Here is a 15228-nt window from a genome sequence, read left to right on the forward strand (position 1 = left end):
TCATCGACTGAAAAAAATATTTATGCTATCAAATTTTGAACTTTCATGAGCATGTTACAAATTTACTTAAGGCAGTAAATAATTCAGGTAAAGTAAAAAGGAGAAAAAAACAATATGTGGATTTTGGAATATGAATTTGAATGGTCATCAAATATGCAAACCACAAAGTAATGAATAACAGTTGGATTCTGTTATAGTCACCAAAATTATAAAGTAAAAAGGAAACTAAATTTTTAAAACATCTAATATTGATAATTAAATATTTTTTTTATTAAGGTTACTATTGTAATTAATCATCAAAAAATCAATATGATCGCGAAACTTATAAAAGTAACTTCTTAAATAAAATCATAATATTGGTTAATTATCCTATTTTATTTTCTAAAAGTGCTTTCACTTTGGAAAAATAATATCATTCACTATTAAAACGACTAAAATTCATAAACTGTAATATTTTTATATAAAAGTTCTTTAAATTATATCTACAATTAGATGGTTTTTCGTGCATGAACACGGATAGAAATATTTAAAAAATAAATATATAGTAAAATTATTAATATTCTAATTCTAATTTTAGTTTAATTATTTTATTTATATTTATGATTATTTTAAATAATATTATATTATTTTAATCACACATATAATTTGGATATATAACATCTAGTGTATTTGGTTATTACTTGTATATATATCAAATTGTATTTACTTCCCCAAATTTAACCATAGTAATTTTGTGCTGAAAAAAATAAAATTTTGATTAATTTTTTTCTTGCATTTACACTTTTATTTTGAGAATAAAAAAAATTAGATAGTTTAAATTATTTATTTATGGGTTATATTGAGTTACATATATTTCTTCGAACCCAAAACACAATCACTCTTGATTCTACTTAATTATATTTGATTCAATTTTATTTATTGCAATAGTTCAGTTTTCATCTTAAATCTGCATAAATATTTTCGTAAATTCTTTTGTATAATTTGATTTTTTGGATTAAAATAAGAGAAAAAAAATTATGTTGGTACAAAATTTTATAAATGAAGATAAAATTTTGAAAACTCATGAACGGATATTAACATCTATAAAATAATTTTTTAAAAATTTAAGTGATTTTATACTTTCATCAACGGATACTCCGGCTATTATGTAAATCTGGTGGTTTAGTGACGATGGTGGACCAGTAAATGAGTGTTGACATGTACAAGATGATTCTCCGACTATAATATATTTGGTGATAAAAATTATAGAATAGTATGTTTTCATTAGTGTACCTATTGTGTAAGATTACAATATTAGCTAAGATATAATCTCTTCTCACTCTTGTATTTATATATTATTTCTGTGAAAATCAACAATCTATCGTATTTTCAATAGTAGCAAATCAAATAGTATGGAACAGTTTGTGTATTACTATATTATTTGTAAGAAAAGGAATAACACTTAAATTTTGCCCAAAAAGAAATAACACTTAAATTTCTACTTTTTATTGATATTGATGAATGTATTTCTGGTTACTATGCTTTAATCACCTATACATGTACAATCGGTATTATTATCACCATCGATTGCTTGACAAAAAAATTTTTTTTACCACTTTCTAGTTTAGAACTCTAAGTCTATTCTATAATTATATTTTTATTGTATAATTTAATATTATATAATATATGTACTATTTTCAGATTTGATATTTAGGTTTATGGTTTACAATTGGATTTTAGATTTAGTAACTATAGTTTAGGGTTTAGTATTTACAGGGAAAGGGTGAGGTTAAGATCTGCATTCATCTTCTTTACTATGTTATTCTTAATTACTTGTTATCGAAATGGATTACAATATTTAGAATAGATTATTTAATGAAAAAATATTTTTATTTTATCCACACATAGTCACATGTACTAAACACGATAACTACGTGTAAATATGAGTACGACAACTAAGTGCTCGTAGCTTGGTGGTAAAGGAGGTACAGTTGTACTGCCCGCCACCCGGGTTCGAGCCTTGGCCACAACGGATTTAACATCCCTTTCGTGGGGCGCTGGACCCCTTCGGAGGATAATTGGGAATGTGGCTGCCCAGATACCAGAGTTATCAAAAAAAAATATATGAGTACGACGTGGATATTTTATAATGCTTCTAGAGTGAATAGCAAGCTGTAAATTTTAGCCATATCTCAAATTGTTCACGTCATCAACTCGACCTCTTTATGAAACTGGGTAATTGTTAAAGACAAGGATATAACCGGATAATTTGGGTCATAAATGGTAGTTAACTAATTATATCAAAATTAGTGATACTTCATCTCCATTAGTGTTTTGTAGCCGGACTAATTTCTTATATTATCTCAATCCAAATTTAAAATTATGTTTGAATGCATAATTTTTTTTGTCTAACACCTTGTGCATAATTTTTTTTTGTCAACATTTTATACATAATTTATTAAGACCACAAAACAGTATAAAAACAACATAAATTTTTTTTTTAGAAAAATCAAATTCCATAGTCTACTATCATATAAAATATAAATTTACTTATATATTTAGTTGTTAACAAATTCATAAATATTGTTGAAAAGTCCAACAAATCTTATTCTAATTAAAAGTGCCTAATAAATAATATTTTAACAAAAAAACCCACAAATTTTATTTATTTATCAATACTAATAATTTTTGTTTTGAAAATATGCCCCATTAATTTGGATGATAAGCATAAGTCCAACAAATCTTATTATAACTAAAAATGTCTAATAAGTAATATTTTAACAAAAGAACCCATAAATTTATTTATTTATCAATACTAATAATTAGTTTTTTAAAAATACGTCCTATTAATTTGGATGATAAGTGCAATAAATCTTATTCTAACTAAAAATACCTAATAAGTAATATTTTAACAAAGTAACCCACAAAATTTATTTATTTATCGATACTAAAAAAATTGAAAAATATGCTCTATTAATTTGGATGTCTCAATCTTTGGCTTGGGTGGCTTCCCCTCTACGCGGCATGTGTATATTGAGCAAATTCTCCCTAAAATAAAATAATTAGAGGAAAAAAGAAAGATAAACAGGGTTTAATGAGTAGAAAACCACATCACGTGTTGTGTTGAGCAAAACCCATCACATCCCCCAATGTGCATGGGGGTCGAATAAATCATTTCATTTTGATAACAATCCAATAAATACAGTAACTTCTCACCACATCTATTCTATTAAAATAAAAATACACTTTAAAAATATCCCTTAGTTTTTAGTATTATTTACAACTAGGATTATGGCCCATGCTATGCATGGGCATTACTATGCCTAATAATATTCCATTCCAAATTTGAAAATATTTTGTTACTCTGAATCAAATTTCTATTATATTAAATCTGAAAAATAAATACAAATAGTTATGAATAAAAATAAATAGAGAATTTGAATATATTTAATTATGTCTAGTACTATGGTATTATGGCCCCTACTATGTGCAGGATCACATTATATTTAGAATATAAAACGGTAATTAGAAAATCAAAAGTGTATGAATGGTGTAGGATATGATTTTGTTAAAATATAAGTCTAAGTATTAGTTATTATGATTGCTTATATATAAAATACTTATATATTTATAGAAAGTATGATTAAATAGTTAGAGATATATATATTCTTTTAAAGCATACATATACGTTATTACTTTTTGCAATCAAACACATCAACCAAACGAAATTCACAACAAAATCAGCAAACAATGTTTAAGGTTAAATATTTCAGCTGAAGAAGTTGAAATAGTTTATAAGAATCTCAGCAAAATCAACCAAAATGTCATAACGAATGATTAACAAAAAAAACTATAGGATTAGAAAAGGAGAACTCACCGATTTGTTAAAAGATGGTACTAACGTTCATGAATCCGGATGCCTAGATGATTTTCCTTCTTATTTTCAAATCACCCTTCCTCGGTAATTTTTTTCAATCTTTATACGGCTCGTATATTGGTTTGATTTTCACTGAAAATTACTTGCATATAAATGTCAGAACAACACGTCAACACATGTGATTGACTTTTAACTGGCAATTCTACAAAAATGAAATAGAATGAAAATATAAAAAGAGTAAACATGGAAACGATCATCCATCTCCATGTTCCTCTAATCGTTCAACCTTTTAATGATGCGGTGTCAACAAAACTCTAGAATCATTAAAATTTATCACTGTTAGATGAAACAAAAGTTCAAAACAACTCATTTTTCATTTAACAAAATAAAAAACTAACTCACTCTTGACAAAGGAGAATGAGTGTTGTTTTCAATTATTCTTTGATCTCAGTTCCTCTGTCTTCGTGTTCCACCATCTTCAGTCTCACCTTTTACTTTACGATAGTGGTAATTTCTCGAATATTAGGGGATATATATGATTAGAACCAAACAAATAATACATTAAAAAAATAATACATTAAAAATCGTGGAATGGGGAAGTTACGTGAATCATGGGTGTGTAACTGCTTATCGGTTTACTTGTCTTTGATAAAAAAAATATTTAGCAACTAAAACAATTTCCAAAAATTAATTATTTTTAATTAAAAATGATAAAAGCCACATGTCACTCATAGAATTGTCAATTGACTTCTGTTTTATTGTATAAAAGATGATATACCACTGAGCATTTAATTAATTTTCTTATATTAATGTTTGTCTTTTTCAGTTATTTAATGTGTGTTTCCTAAAAATTCTTTGTTTTTTTGTTTAATTAATGTATTTCCAAAACCAAATTCTATTTAATGTGGATACTTTTTATGATTTTTATTTTTTCTGTTTAATTAATACATTTCTAAAATCGAATTCGAAATAAAAAAAATTGGCAACAATAATTAATAAACCTAATTTATATTATTCATTGTTTGTTTCCTATTTTCTTATATATGTGTGTGTGTTTGGAAATAATTAATAAACATAGCTTTAAATATTTAACAAACATTATTATTTTTAAACATGTAATTATATTTTTATTATTTATTAGTAATAACTAAAAATAAAAGTCACATTAAAATAATCATTTATATAATATATAAAAATATTATATCACATATATTTTTCATATAAATAATACCACAATGTAAGTTCAGTATGATAAATGTTGAAAATATAAAATATATAACACCATATATTTTAAATAATATATACAACAATTTTATTATACATTATCATAAATTTTGATCCATAACAAATACATTTGTACGGATATATTGGGTTGTATTCTAAAAGTGTGAATTATACAGTTGATGGGTTATAAAACAAAATAAAATTACTCAATATAAATTATAATTATTATGTTTAAAAATGTCATATAAACAATTATTTAATCGCGTACATTTTTAAAATATATATAGTCACTTATACAGATAAATACTTATTACAAATTTAGATTACATTCCTAGCTATTTTAACTAATTAAAATTTTCAAAAAAATCTATACTTTTTGGAAATTTTGCTAACGTGATTTAAAATATTTTCACAGTGCATACACCTTCTCTATTTTGAAAATTATTGATACAACTATACAAATTGAATATTCTATGGAATAAATTGTCTATATTTTTATTTTTTTTACAAATGTTATAACTAATGTATCAATTTTTAATACCATACTAACTCATATTTATATATGTTTTTTACTTTTAATTTAGAAATTTATTTTCTAGATATTTTATACATAAATCTAATTATACAAATGTTTGATTTGTTTATATGATGTCCAATAAATATTGGTCATATAATTTACTTTAGAATATATACAAAAAAAATATTTGATGTAACTAAGTACATTGTTATTTTTAAATATATGGTATTAGTACATACATTACAAACCATGTATAATATTCAATATAAACGAAGAAAAAAATGAAAATTGATATCCACTCGGTCGAGCGGGTCAAAATCTAGTTATATTAAAAACGCAAAACAAACATTCGCAGAGAAAAAACAGTCTTGACACGAGATCGGTCTCTCTACTACAATTCTCTCTTCTCCATAGAATTTATTCAAGACAAAAGTTCTGTGAAGTTCCAAATTGCCAAATCTTGTAATGCACACAACACTATGAGATACTCCTCACATATTGGTCAAGTGCAGTGTTGAACAACTCTGACCTTAAAAGACCCAATGAAAAAACATAGTCAGGACAGACAATACGGTTTGCTGCTTGATGCAATAAAGAAGACGTTATTCATTGAAAGCTTACTTGATTGGAGATCCTGGGTTGTAGATAGGATTTTTCACCACATATTCAACGTATAAACCGTAAATGTACTTCATGGATTCGCGCAAATCTCCAGTCTTTGGATGAGTTACTAAGATAATCTACAAAAAAAGAGTATAAGCACAAACAACTTACTAATCACATTTACTTATACATGACTTTGTGTTTGACATCTGTCTGAAATGAATGCTCATGTTTAACATTCACCTTCTTTTTACCATACTCTTACATATAATATCCTAAAGATTCTTCACCTTCTCTAACATAAAATACTAAAGACAATGACTTTAAGGTTGAATTTACAAGAGAGAGACAGTTCTTGAAGCTGACCTTAATACCAGAGGGAGTCTCCATGAAGCTTAGCTTGTACGTATTCGTACGGAAACTATGGAAAGAGCATCCTTGTCCTGGCAACTGTGGAACCCCTAGATTCCCCTTATCCGCACTGCAAATCATCATCATCACAGAGAGAGAGAGAGATCCAAATTGGATCAGATCGAGAATTCAAATCCATAAAAAAAAGGATCTAAAGGGTGAGATCACTAACTTGACGGGATCCATCTTGGCGGTGAGGGATTTGAGGGAGAAGAGAAGACCGAACATGAGCTTGTGATCTTGCTGAGGGTTGAGCGTGTGAAGAGGCCTGTTCCATTCTTTGTAGAGGAGACACACGCCGTTGCGGTTGAAAACGTACATCATGTGCGCGTTGTTTCCACTCGCCGTCGGTACCTGTGGCGACGGAGATATCTCGGATCCACCGAAGAACTGCATTCTTTCGTCGTCGTCTCCGTGCAAGATCAGAGAAAAATGTGTGCAAATAAATTAGAATTCGATTCAGACGAAACAGAAGTTACAGAACACACTTTATGTCTTCTTTATTTTAGGCTTTTAATTGGGCCTTTGAATTCAAAGCATGTTCGTAATGGGCCAAAGCCATTTGTTGTCGGAGTCTTTCAAACTCGGTCGGATTTAAGTAAAAAGCAGCCAAAGAACTTGAAGCTACAAAAACTGAAGGGGCATTAATTGACGAAAAGTAAGAATGGTCATCTCTAATCTCTATCTAGATTTTGACCCGTCATTTCTGTATTATTTTCACTTTTATGAAATACTAGGTGATTTTCCCGTGCTCATGCACGGATCTAAAATATTTATAAAGTAGATATACTATAATAATTAATTTCTATTTACTTTTAATTTATATCAATTTAATAGTTTATATGCATATTTTATATTAATAATATTATATTACTTTAATTAGACATACACTTTTAGATATGTTATATCTAGTCAGTTTTGTTGTTTTATAGTCTATTTAGTTATCATTTGGATAATATTTTATAATTGTTTGATCAAAAGATGTTTACTGTTAAAATCTATTTTTTATTTTTAGTAACTCTTAAAAATAAGCAGTAAAATAATTGTGATTGATTTTAAGAAATTATATTATATAAGTAAAGCATAATTTATAGATATTTTTGTTGTAATTGAAAGATATTATATTCAAATAAATATATGAGAATAAATAAAAAATTTCAATAATACTAATTATAAACTATTTTAGCCAATTAAACATATATTTATTTTTGTTACTTAATTATTTTATGTAATCATCTAAGAAAATAGATAGATATGTTAAAAATATTCTCTTACTTTGAAATTGTATTGTTTAGAATTATGTTTTAAAATAAATAATATTTCTTTTTCTAATATCAAGATTATCTATGTGAATTTTTTTTTTATGAAATCACATTATATACAAATATATATGTTATTTTTTAAATGGAATATTACCATTTTGTGAAATTTCCTTTTTAATGAAATCATATTATATAAGCATATATTTTCGTTTTTAAATTAGCTTTTAAAATTTATTAGTGTTTCCTTTTATTATATAGGTTATTTGGAAAAATTTAAAAAGGAAACTAAATTAAAAAATCAAAAAAATATTTAACAATAACAATTTAAATCATTAAGGGTATACGTGTAATCAACCATCGTGAGAATTAATGTGAGTGCGACATATAGAAAAGTGACTTCTCAAATAATATTATAGAGATTTTAGATATAAAGGTTGATTAGTTTATGTTACTTTATTATTTTATGTAATCATCTAAGAAATTAGATAGATATATCAAAATATTTATATTACTTTGAAAATATATATTTTGTATTGTTTAGAATTATGTTTTAAAATAAATAATATTTCTTTTTCTAATATCAAAATTATATTTCTGAAATTTGTTTTTATAAAATCACATTATATACAAATATATATTTTTCATCTAAGAAACAATAGATATAAAGTAAGTATTTATTACTTCAAAATTATAATTTATTTTATTTAAAATATTTTGAAAATAGAATACTACTATCTTGTGAAATTTCCTTTTTAATGAAATTATATTATATATACATATATTTCGTTTTTAAATTTTATTTTTAAAATTTATAAATTTTCCTTTTTAATATATATGTTATATGGAAAATTTCAAAAAGGAAACTTAAAAAAAATAATAGGTATTAACTGTAGTGTTTTTAATTTATTAAGGGTATCAATGTAATCAACCATCGTGAGAATTAACGTGAACGCGACACGTAGGAAACTGACTTCTCAAATAATATTATAGAGATATTATTTGTTTGTAATTATTGAATGTATTTATCTTAATAAAATCTTCTTTATAATAAGTTCGACATATAGAATCTCTCTGGTAAACTATGTGTTTTTTTGCTTTGTTTTATTCTCTCTCTAATAAATATATATTTATTTGGCTTGTTGTTAAAATAAACAATTTTAGAACGCAAATGTATAATACTTTTATATTGATATTTTGTTTAAACAATATGACATATTTCTATATTAATTAAATTTTTACATTTTAATTTAATTTTTTATACAAATAAACATATTTGTGTAGTTTGTTGTTAAAAAAATGATTTTGAATGCAAATGTACAGTACTTTTATATTATTTTTTTGTTATGTGCAGCCATTATTTTTTGTTCAAATATAAATCATTTTCAAATACTTTTGTTTTTTGAATATTTTTAGTTTTCTATACATCAGAACAAAATTCATACAGACCCATGGGATTCAATTTGAAACTCACACATAAATTTATATCCAAACATGGCCTAATATCAAAACCAAAAAAATCTATACCGAAAAAAATTGACCAGTACCTAAATGGTTACCCAAATATTTGTTTCTAATGGATTCCGTAAACAAATAAAAAATATTTATGTGTTTGGCTAAATTAAGTGAAATATAAAATTTTATTCAGTAATATTTGTAAAATATTAATAATGATCAATATATGAATATCAATTTGTTTCAATAAGTTTTGGAATTGTAATTAATGAATTTAAATTGATTTGAAATGCAGTGGTAGAATCTGTAAATAAAAAAAATACAAAAAGGAAGTACCTAAAAAGAAATATCAAAACCCGAAAAAATATATACCCGAAATAAACGACATGTACCTAAATGGATACATGAATGTATATGCCTAACTGATTTTGTAAACAAATAGAAAATATTTTTATGTGTTTGGCTAAATGAAGTTAAATAGAAATTTTTTATTTACTAATATTTTTACAATATTAATAATGATCAATATATGAATATCGATTTGTCTAGATAATTTTTTGAAATTTTAATTAATTAATTTAAATTGATTTTAAATGCAATGGTAGAATCTATAAATAAAAAAAAAACACAAAAGGAAGTACTAAAATGAAATTTCAAAACCCAAAAAAATCTATACCCGAAAGAAACGACTCGTACCTAAATGGGTATCCGAATATTTATGCCTAACTGATTTTGTAAAAAAATAAAAAATATATATATATTTTGTGTTTGGCTAAAATAAGTGAAATGTTTTTTTAATAGTAATTTTACATATTAATAATGATCAATATATGGAGACATCAATTTGTTTAGATAAGTTTGGAATTATAATTAATTAATTTAAATTGATTTTAAATGTAGTGGTAAAATCTGTAAATAAAAAAATTACAAAAAGGAAATACCTATTTTTTTATAAATACAATGACTAAATGTGTAAATAAAAAGAAGTATATATACTGATATCCATGTTTCCAAACAATTCTCATTTAATATTGTTATTCATGTTTCCAAACAAAACTCTTTTTAAACTGCAATTCATGTCTCTAAACACTCCTATTTTGTACTTCAACTTTAATAATATAGACTAGATTTTGACCCGCGCTTTCAAAGCGCGGGTTTATTTTCCTTTATTATTTTAAATTGACAAATATTTAGTAAATGTTTTTATAAAAGACTTAAGCTTTTTATCTTTCTTTATCGTGTTTCATTTTAAAAGAGTATAGGCCTGAGCACAATATCCGGACCTGAAGAACCAACCCGAAACCGACCCGAAAATCAGGATCTCGAACCCGATCAGACCCGGGATAAATATCCGAATAAATTCTAAATTGCTATATCCGAAGAACCGGTTCCGAATCCGAACCGAATGAGTATCCGCAGATATCCGAAATGTGAATATATATCTAAAAATATATTTTATAATTATATTTATAATTATTTTAATATTTTAAATTAATATTATAAGTTAACTGTAGTAGTTATTTTCGGTACTTTTGAGTATTTTTGGATAAAATATGATAGTTTGGATAAAAGTTTATCCAAAAAACTGTATATAATGGATATTTTTGGTTACTTTTGGTTATTTTTGGTTACTTTTGAGTAATTTGGATACAAAAATTTGAATCGAATCGGATACTTTGGTTACTTTGAGTACAAATAACCGAACCCGTTTTAGATAATTTGGTTATTTTCAGGTTCTTATGCATGAGAACTAAACCCACCCGGATCCAGAAAGATCCGACTCAAACCCGACCCAAAATTTTATAATACCCGTATGGGTTTAATTTCAAAACCCAAAAAATCTGATACCCGAAAGAACCGATCTGTACCCGAATGGGTACCCGAACGTCCAGGTCTAATGAGTATTTATGTTTAGAAAATTAAACTTTATTTTTAATGAATTAAGTTGTTATAACTCTGATAAATTTATTTTATTATGTGGTTAATTTTTTTAATAAAAAAATTATATACTTTTAGTAAAGATTTATACTTTTCAATGAAAAAATTCAATTTTTTATGAATGCTTAAATTATATTAAAAACAGAAAAACATAATAATTAAGTGATTAATTTTTGTTCACTACACAAAATATTAAGAATGATTGAAAATAAATTATTTGAACTTGGAGAAAAAAATAAGAATTGGATATGATTTCTTAATCGGCCCAAATGGCCCAAAAGAGATGATGTGGGTAGTGGGCTGGATCCAAAAATAATGATCCAATATAAATGTGTTATTAATATTACTTAATTATCCTTAATGAAATAAGTAATGTTAGTAAAGAAAAGGGTATTTTTAGTAAAAAACAGAATAGGATCCTGCTTTAATAGTATAGATATAGATGGTTTATCACATCTTTTAATTGATACATATTTTATAGCAAATATCTATGTTTGATTCAATATTTGTTAACTGATACACAGTTTATTACCATACATATTTACTGAGTGACACATGGTATAATTAATCACAAAAAAAAATATCTACTATTATGTATGTTACTGATTCTTTTAACAAGTACAGCTAATTGACAGATGGTGGATAAAATGCTATCAATTATTCGTAGCCGATAACAAAACAAGTATCCAAAGGATAAGAATTGACGTTCAATCATAACTACTACCAGGTAATAACTGATACATGGATACAAAATAATTATTTGTACTGATATATGGATTTTTAGCTAATAAATAGTTTATCTGACTTATTAGCTGGTGCATTGGTCTAATACAATGTTTGTTAATTGATACGTAATTTGTTAAATAATACATGTCTTTAGTAATCTCTGATTATATCCTAAAATTTGAATATTTATTATGTATGTTACTGATTCTTTTAAAATATACCACTAATCCATAAATGGTGGGTAAGATGTTAACCAATAAATAACTGAATATTTATTTGATACCTAATTCCAAAAATAATTACACTTCTACATTTTTAAAATTCTACATTCTTAACGGATAACACTTTTTGTTCAGCGTTGATAAAACTCTTATGTTGGTGTCAAAGACAAGGTGAGGATGAGTAGTTCGGTGGAGAAATCTCGTTGAAATTAAAGTTTGTAACGGTTGAAAGATTTAAAAAATAGATTGACGGATATGAATTTGATGAAAAGAGTTTAATGTTGATGATAAAGACAAAAGTTCGTTGTGAGAACAAAAGTAAATTAAAAAGGAAAGTTATCGAAGTGGATGAAAACATCAATCATCGGAGGAAATAATAACACTGGATTTCACAAGAATCATATAACAAATGGAAAAGGATCGTGAAAATGAAAAAATAGTCAAAAATGGAAAATAAAAATAAATGAGAGACATAAAAGTAGGGATAATATAGATGTCACATCATGTGAAACTTACCTATTAGGTGAAAATCGTGTATATTTCATAAAATTTCTCTAAAAGACAACACTCAAAAAATGGAACTTTTGAGTTTTTTGGCCGGATATGCCAAAATTGTCATGGTAACTCAACGGAGATCACTGTTCCTTCGCGTACTTGGCCTTCGTCCATTCAGCCGTGTTTCCGCACACAATGTAGATGTCATTTTAGTTTTTTCATATTCATAAATATAAATATAAAATAAGCTAATTCGCCAACTGCTCAACTTAAAACTGATAAAATTATTTTCAAATATTTTAACGGCTTACCGTAAAAACATTCATCTATTTTTTTAAGAATTGTATGCCTTATACTTCATATTATAATTAGCAGAAAATATTAATAAGTGAGATCCAATTGTATTATATTGTTTGCAAATACTTTTAAACGTGCATTGCTTGAAAATATATTCCGTTAGTATAATATTGTTTTCTATAGTATTTTGATAATTATAATTTTAAATCAAATAAAATTATATATATCCAGTAATACTATTACACATCATTTTTCCTAAATGGAATCATAGAATATATTTTAAACTAATATAAGAATATAATCTTTTCCAAATAAATATTATTGGATAGCATATCTAATTGGTTAGAAATGAATGGACTTTTAAACTGTAAAATCAAAAAGAATTTGATTGCTTAGGAAAAAAATAAAACTTAAAGATTTTTATCCATAATATTATATGAATTTTTATTATTGAGTATTTTTATTGTGACACTAATTGTGCTATTAATAGTTCAACAAATTCAAATACTCACCTGACAAAAAGAATACTCACAACTAATATTTTAAAATTTTACAATTTATCAGAAACAACTAGTAAGAATGCATAAAATATATTGTTTTCAATATAAATATAAACAATTTATCAGTGTTAAAAACAGGAGAAACAGCAAACAAAAGGATTCTTATTTAATAAATCATGAGTTAAAAAACTTATATGTCATTCGTGTCTTTATGAATGGTTTATTTTTATTTTAAAAAGTATTTAACTATATAGAAATCATAATAAAATAATTATATTAATGTTGAGATATTCTTGAAACTTTTTACTTATAATAGAGTCTTAAGTCAATGAAATTGTCAGTTAAATATAGGTAAACAACTTTGACCAAGATCGTTTTGAATATCTCTCTTTTTAGTGATTTCAAGGAAAGATATTTACCAAATACCCTAAGCAGATTTGTAACCATGAAAGTAAATACAAAATCCTCTATTTTTCTTTTTGGTCAAAACAAAATCCTCTAGTTATGTCATAACTATATATGATTAATAATTGGTCAGATTAACAAATATATATACACATATTGTATATTTTCATCAGCCGAGTGGAAGAGACAACACCTTTGAGGTATATCATTCGGTCTCGACTCGTCCTGTTTTTTATGTGTCTTGTGGGTTTTATCTATTCAACATTTTAGTGATTGTTGCTCTTTGTGTATTGGTTCTTTTATACTCTTGTAGGAAGCTACAATGGTGTTCAGCGAGATGGGAATGCGTAGCAACACAGGTTTCTTCTTCTCTGATGATAATGGCAACACCGATGATGAGTTTGATGTGGATAAGCTTGAGAAAAGGATATGGACGCAGGAAATGCGGTTAAAACGTCTAAAGGAACATATCAAGAATAAAGAAAGAGACGATGAGCAACTGATCTCAAAGTATATGTTTAAGATGATGGAAGTGTGTAACGCCCAAGGTTTTGTCTACGGGATCATTCCCGAGGAAGGGAGACCTATTATAAGTGCTTCTAGTAATCTTCAAGAATGGTGGAAAGATAAGGTCAGGTTTGATCTTAATGGTCCACTTGCTATAGCAAAACACCAAGAATTAAATAATATGATTAATGAAGATTGTAACGCTATTGCAAATGGACTAGTTCGAAAATCGCTAAGAGAACTTCAAGATCCGACTCTTGGATGGCTTTTATCAGCATTGATGCCACATTGTGATCCTCCGCAGAGAAGGTTTCCTTTTGAGAAAAGAGTTAGACCACCATGGTGGCCTACAGGGGAAGAGTATTGGTGGCCTAGAGATCAAGGTCTCGCGCCGCCTTATAAGAAGCCTCATGATTTGAAGAAGTCATGGAAGATTGGTGTGTTGACTTCAGTTATTAAGCATTTGTCTCCTGGTACAATACGTGAGATTGTTACTCAATCCAAAAGCTTGCGGAATAAGATGACTACTAAAGAAAAGGACATTTGGTTTAACGTTATTGACCAAGAAGAGGCCTCAAGACATGAGAAAATGTTGAATACTTCAAACTTCGCGATCAATCTCGGATTTCAAAACATGAATTCAAGAAAAAACTACCAACCGAGTTGTCCAAACCGAGATTGTCTGTTTGAATCATCCGAACCGTTGAATATGTCATTGTTCGATGGTAGACAGAAGCATAGAAGCTTGTATGGTTCTTCTTGAATTTTATTTGGTATATAGTATGATCGCTTCTTTCACCTATCTGCCAAATAA

At 26.3% G+C, this 15228-nt stretch overlaps 2 protein-coding genes across 2 annotated transcripts; one reads left to right on the plus strand and one right to left on the minus strand.

Annotated features, from left to right (window-relative positions):
• Positions 1-5768: 5768 nt before the first annotated feature.
• On the minus strand, positions 5769-7075 carry LOC108820970 (uncharacterized). The gene is made up of 4 exons (XM_056993182.1): positions 6784-7075; positions 6567-6681; positions 6219-6337; positions 5769-6126 (listed from the first exon to the last, which is right to left on the minus strand). Exons 1-4 carry the CDS (start codon positions 7005-7007, stop codon positions 6075-6077), a joined length of 510 nt encoding a protein of 169 aa, XP_056849162.1. The 5' UTR covers positions 7008-7075; the 3' UTR covers positions 5769-6074.
• Positions 7076-14229: 7154 nt separating this feature from the next.
• On the plus strand, positions 14230-15177 carry LOC108820386 (ETHYLENE INSENSITIVE 3-like 1 protein). The gene has a single exon (XM_018593335.2). It carries the CDS (start codon positions 14230-14232, stop codon positions 15175-15177), a length of 948 nt encoding a protein of 315 aa, XP_018448837.2.
• Positions 15178-15228: the final 51 nt, after the last annotated feature.

This window comes from Raphanus sativus, chromosome 8, assembly GCF_000801105.2.
Source record: "Raphanus sativus cultivar WK10039 chromosome 8, ASM80110v3, whole genome shotgun sequence".
Lineage (NCBI taxonomy): Eukaryota > Viridiplantae > Streptophyta > Magnoliopsida > Brassicales > Brassicaceae > Raphanus > Raphanus sativus.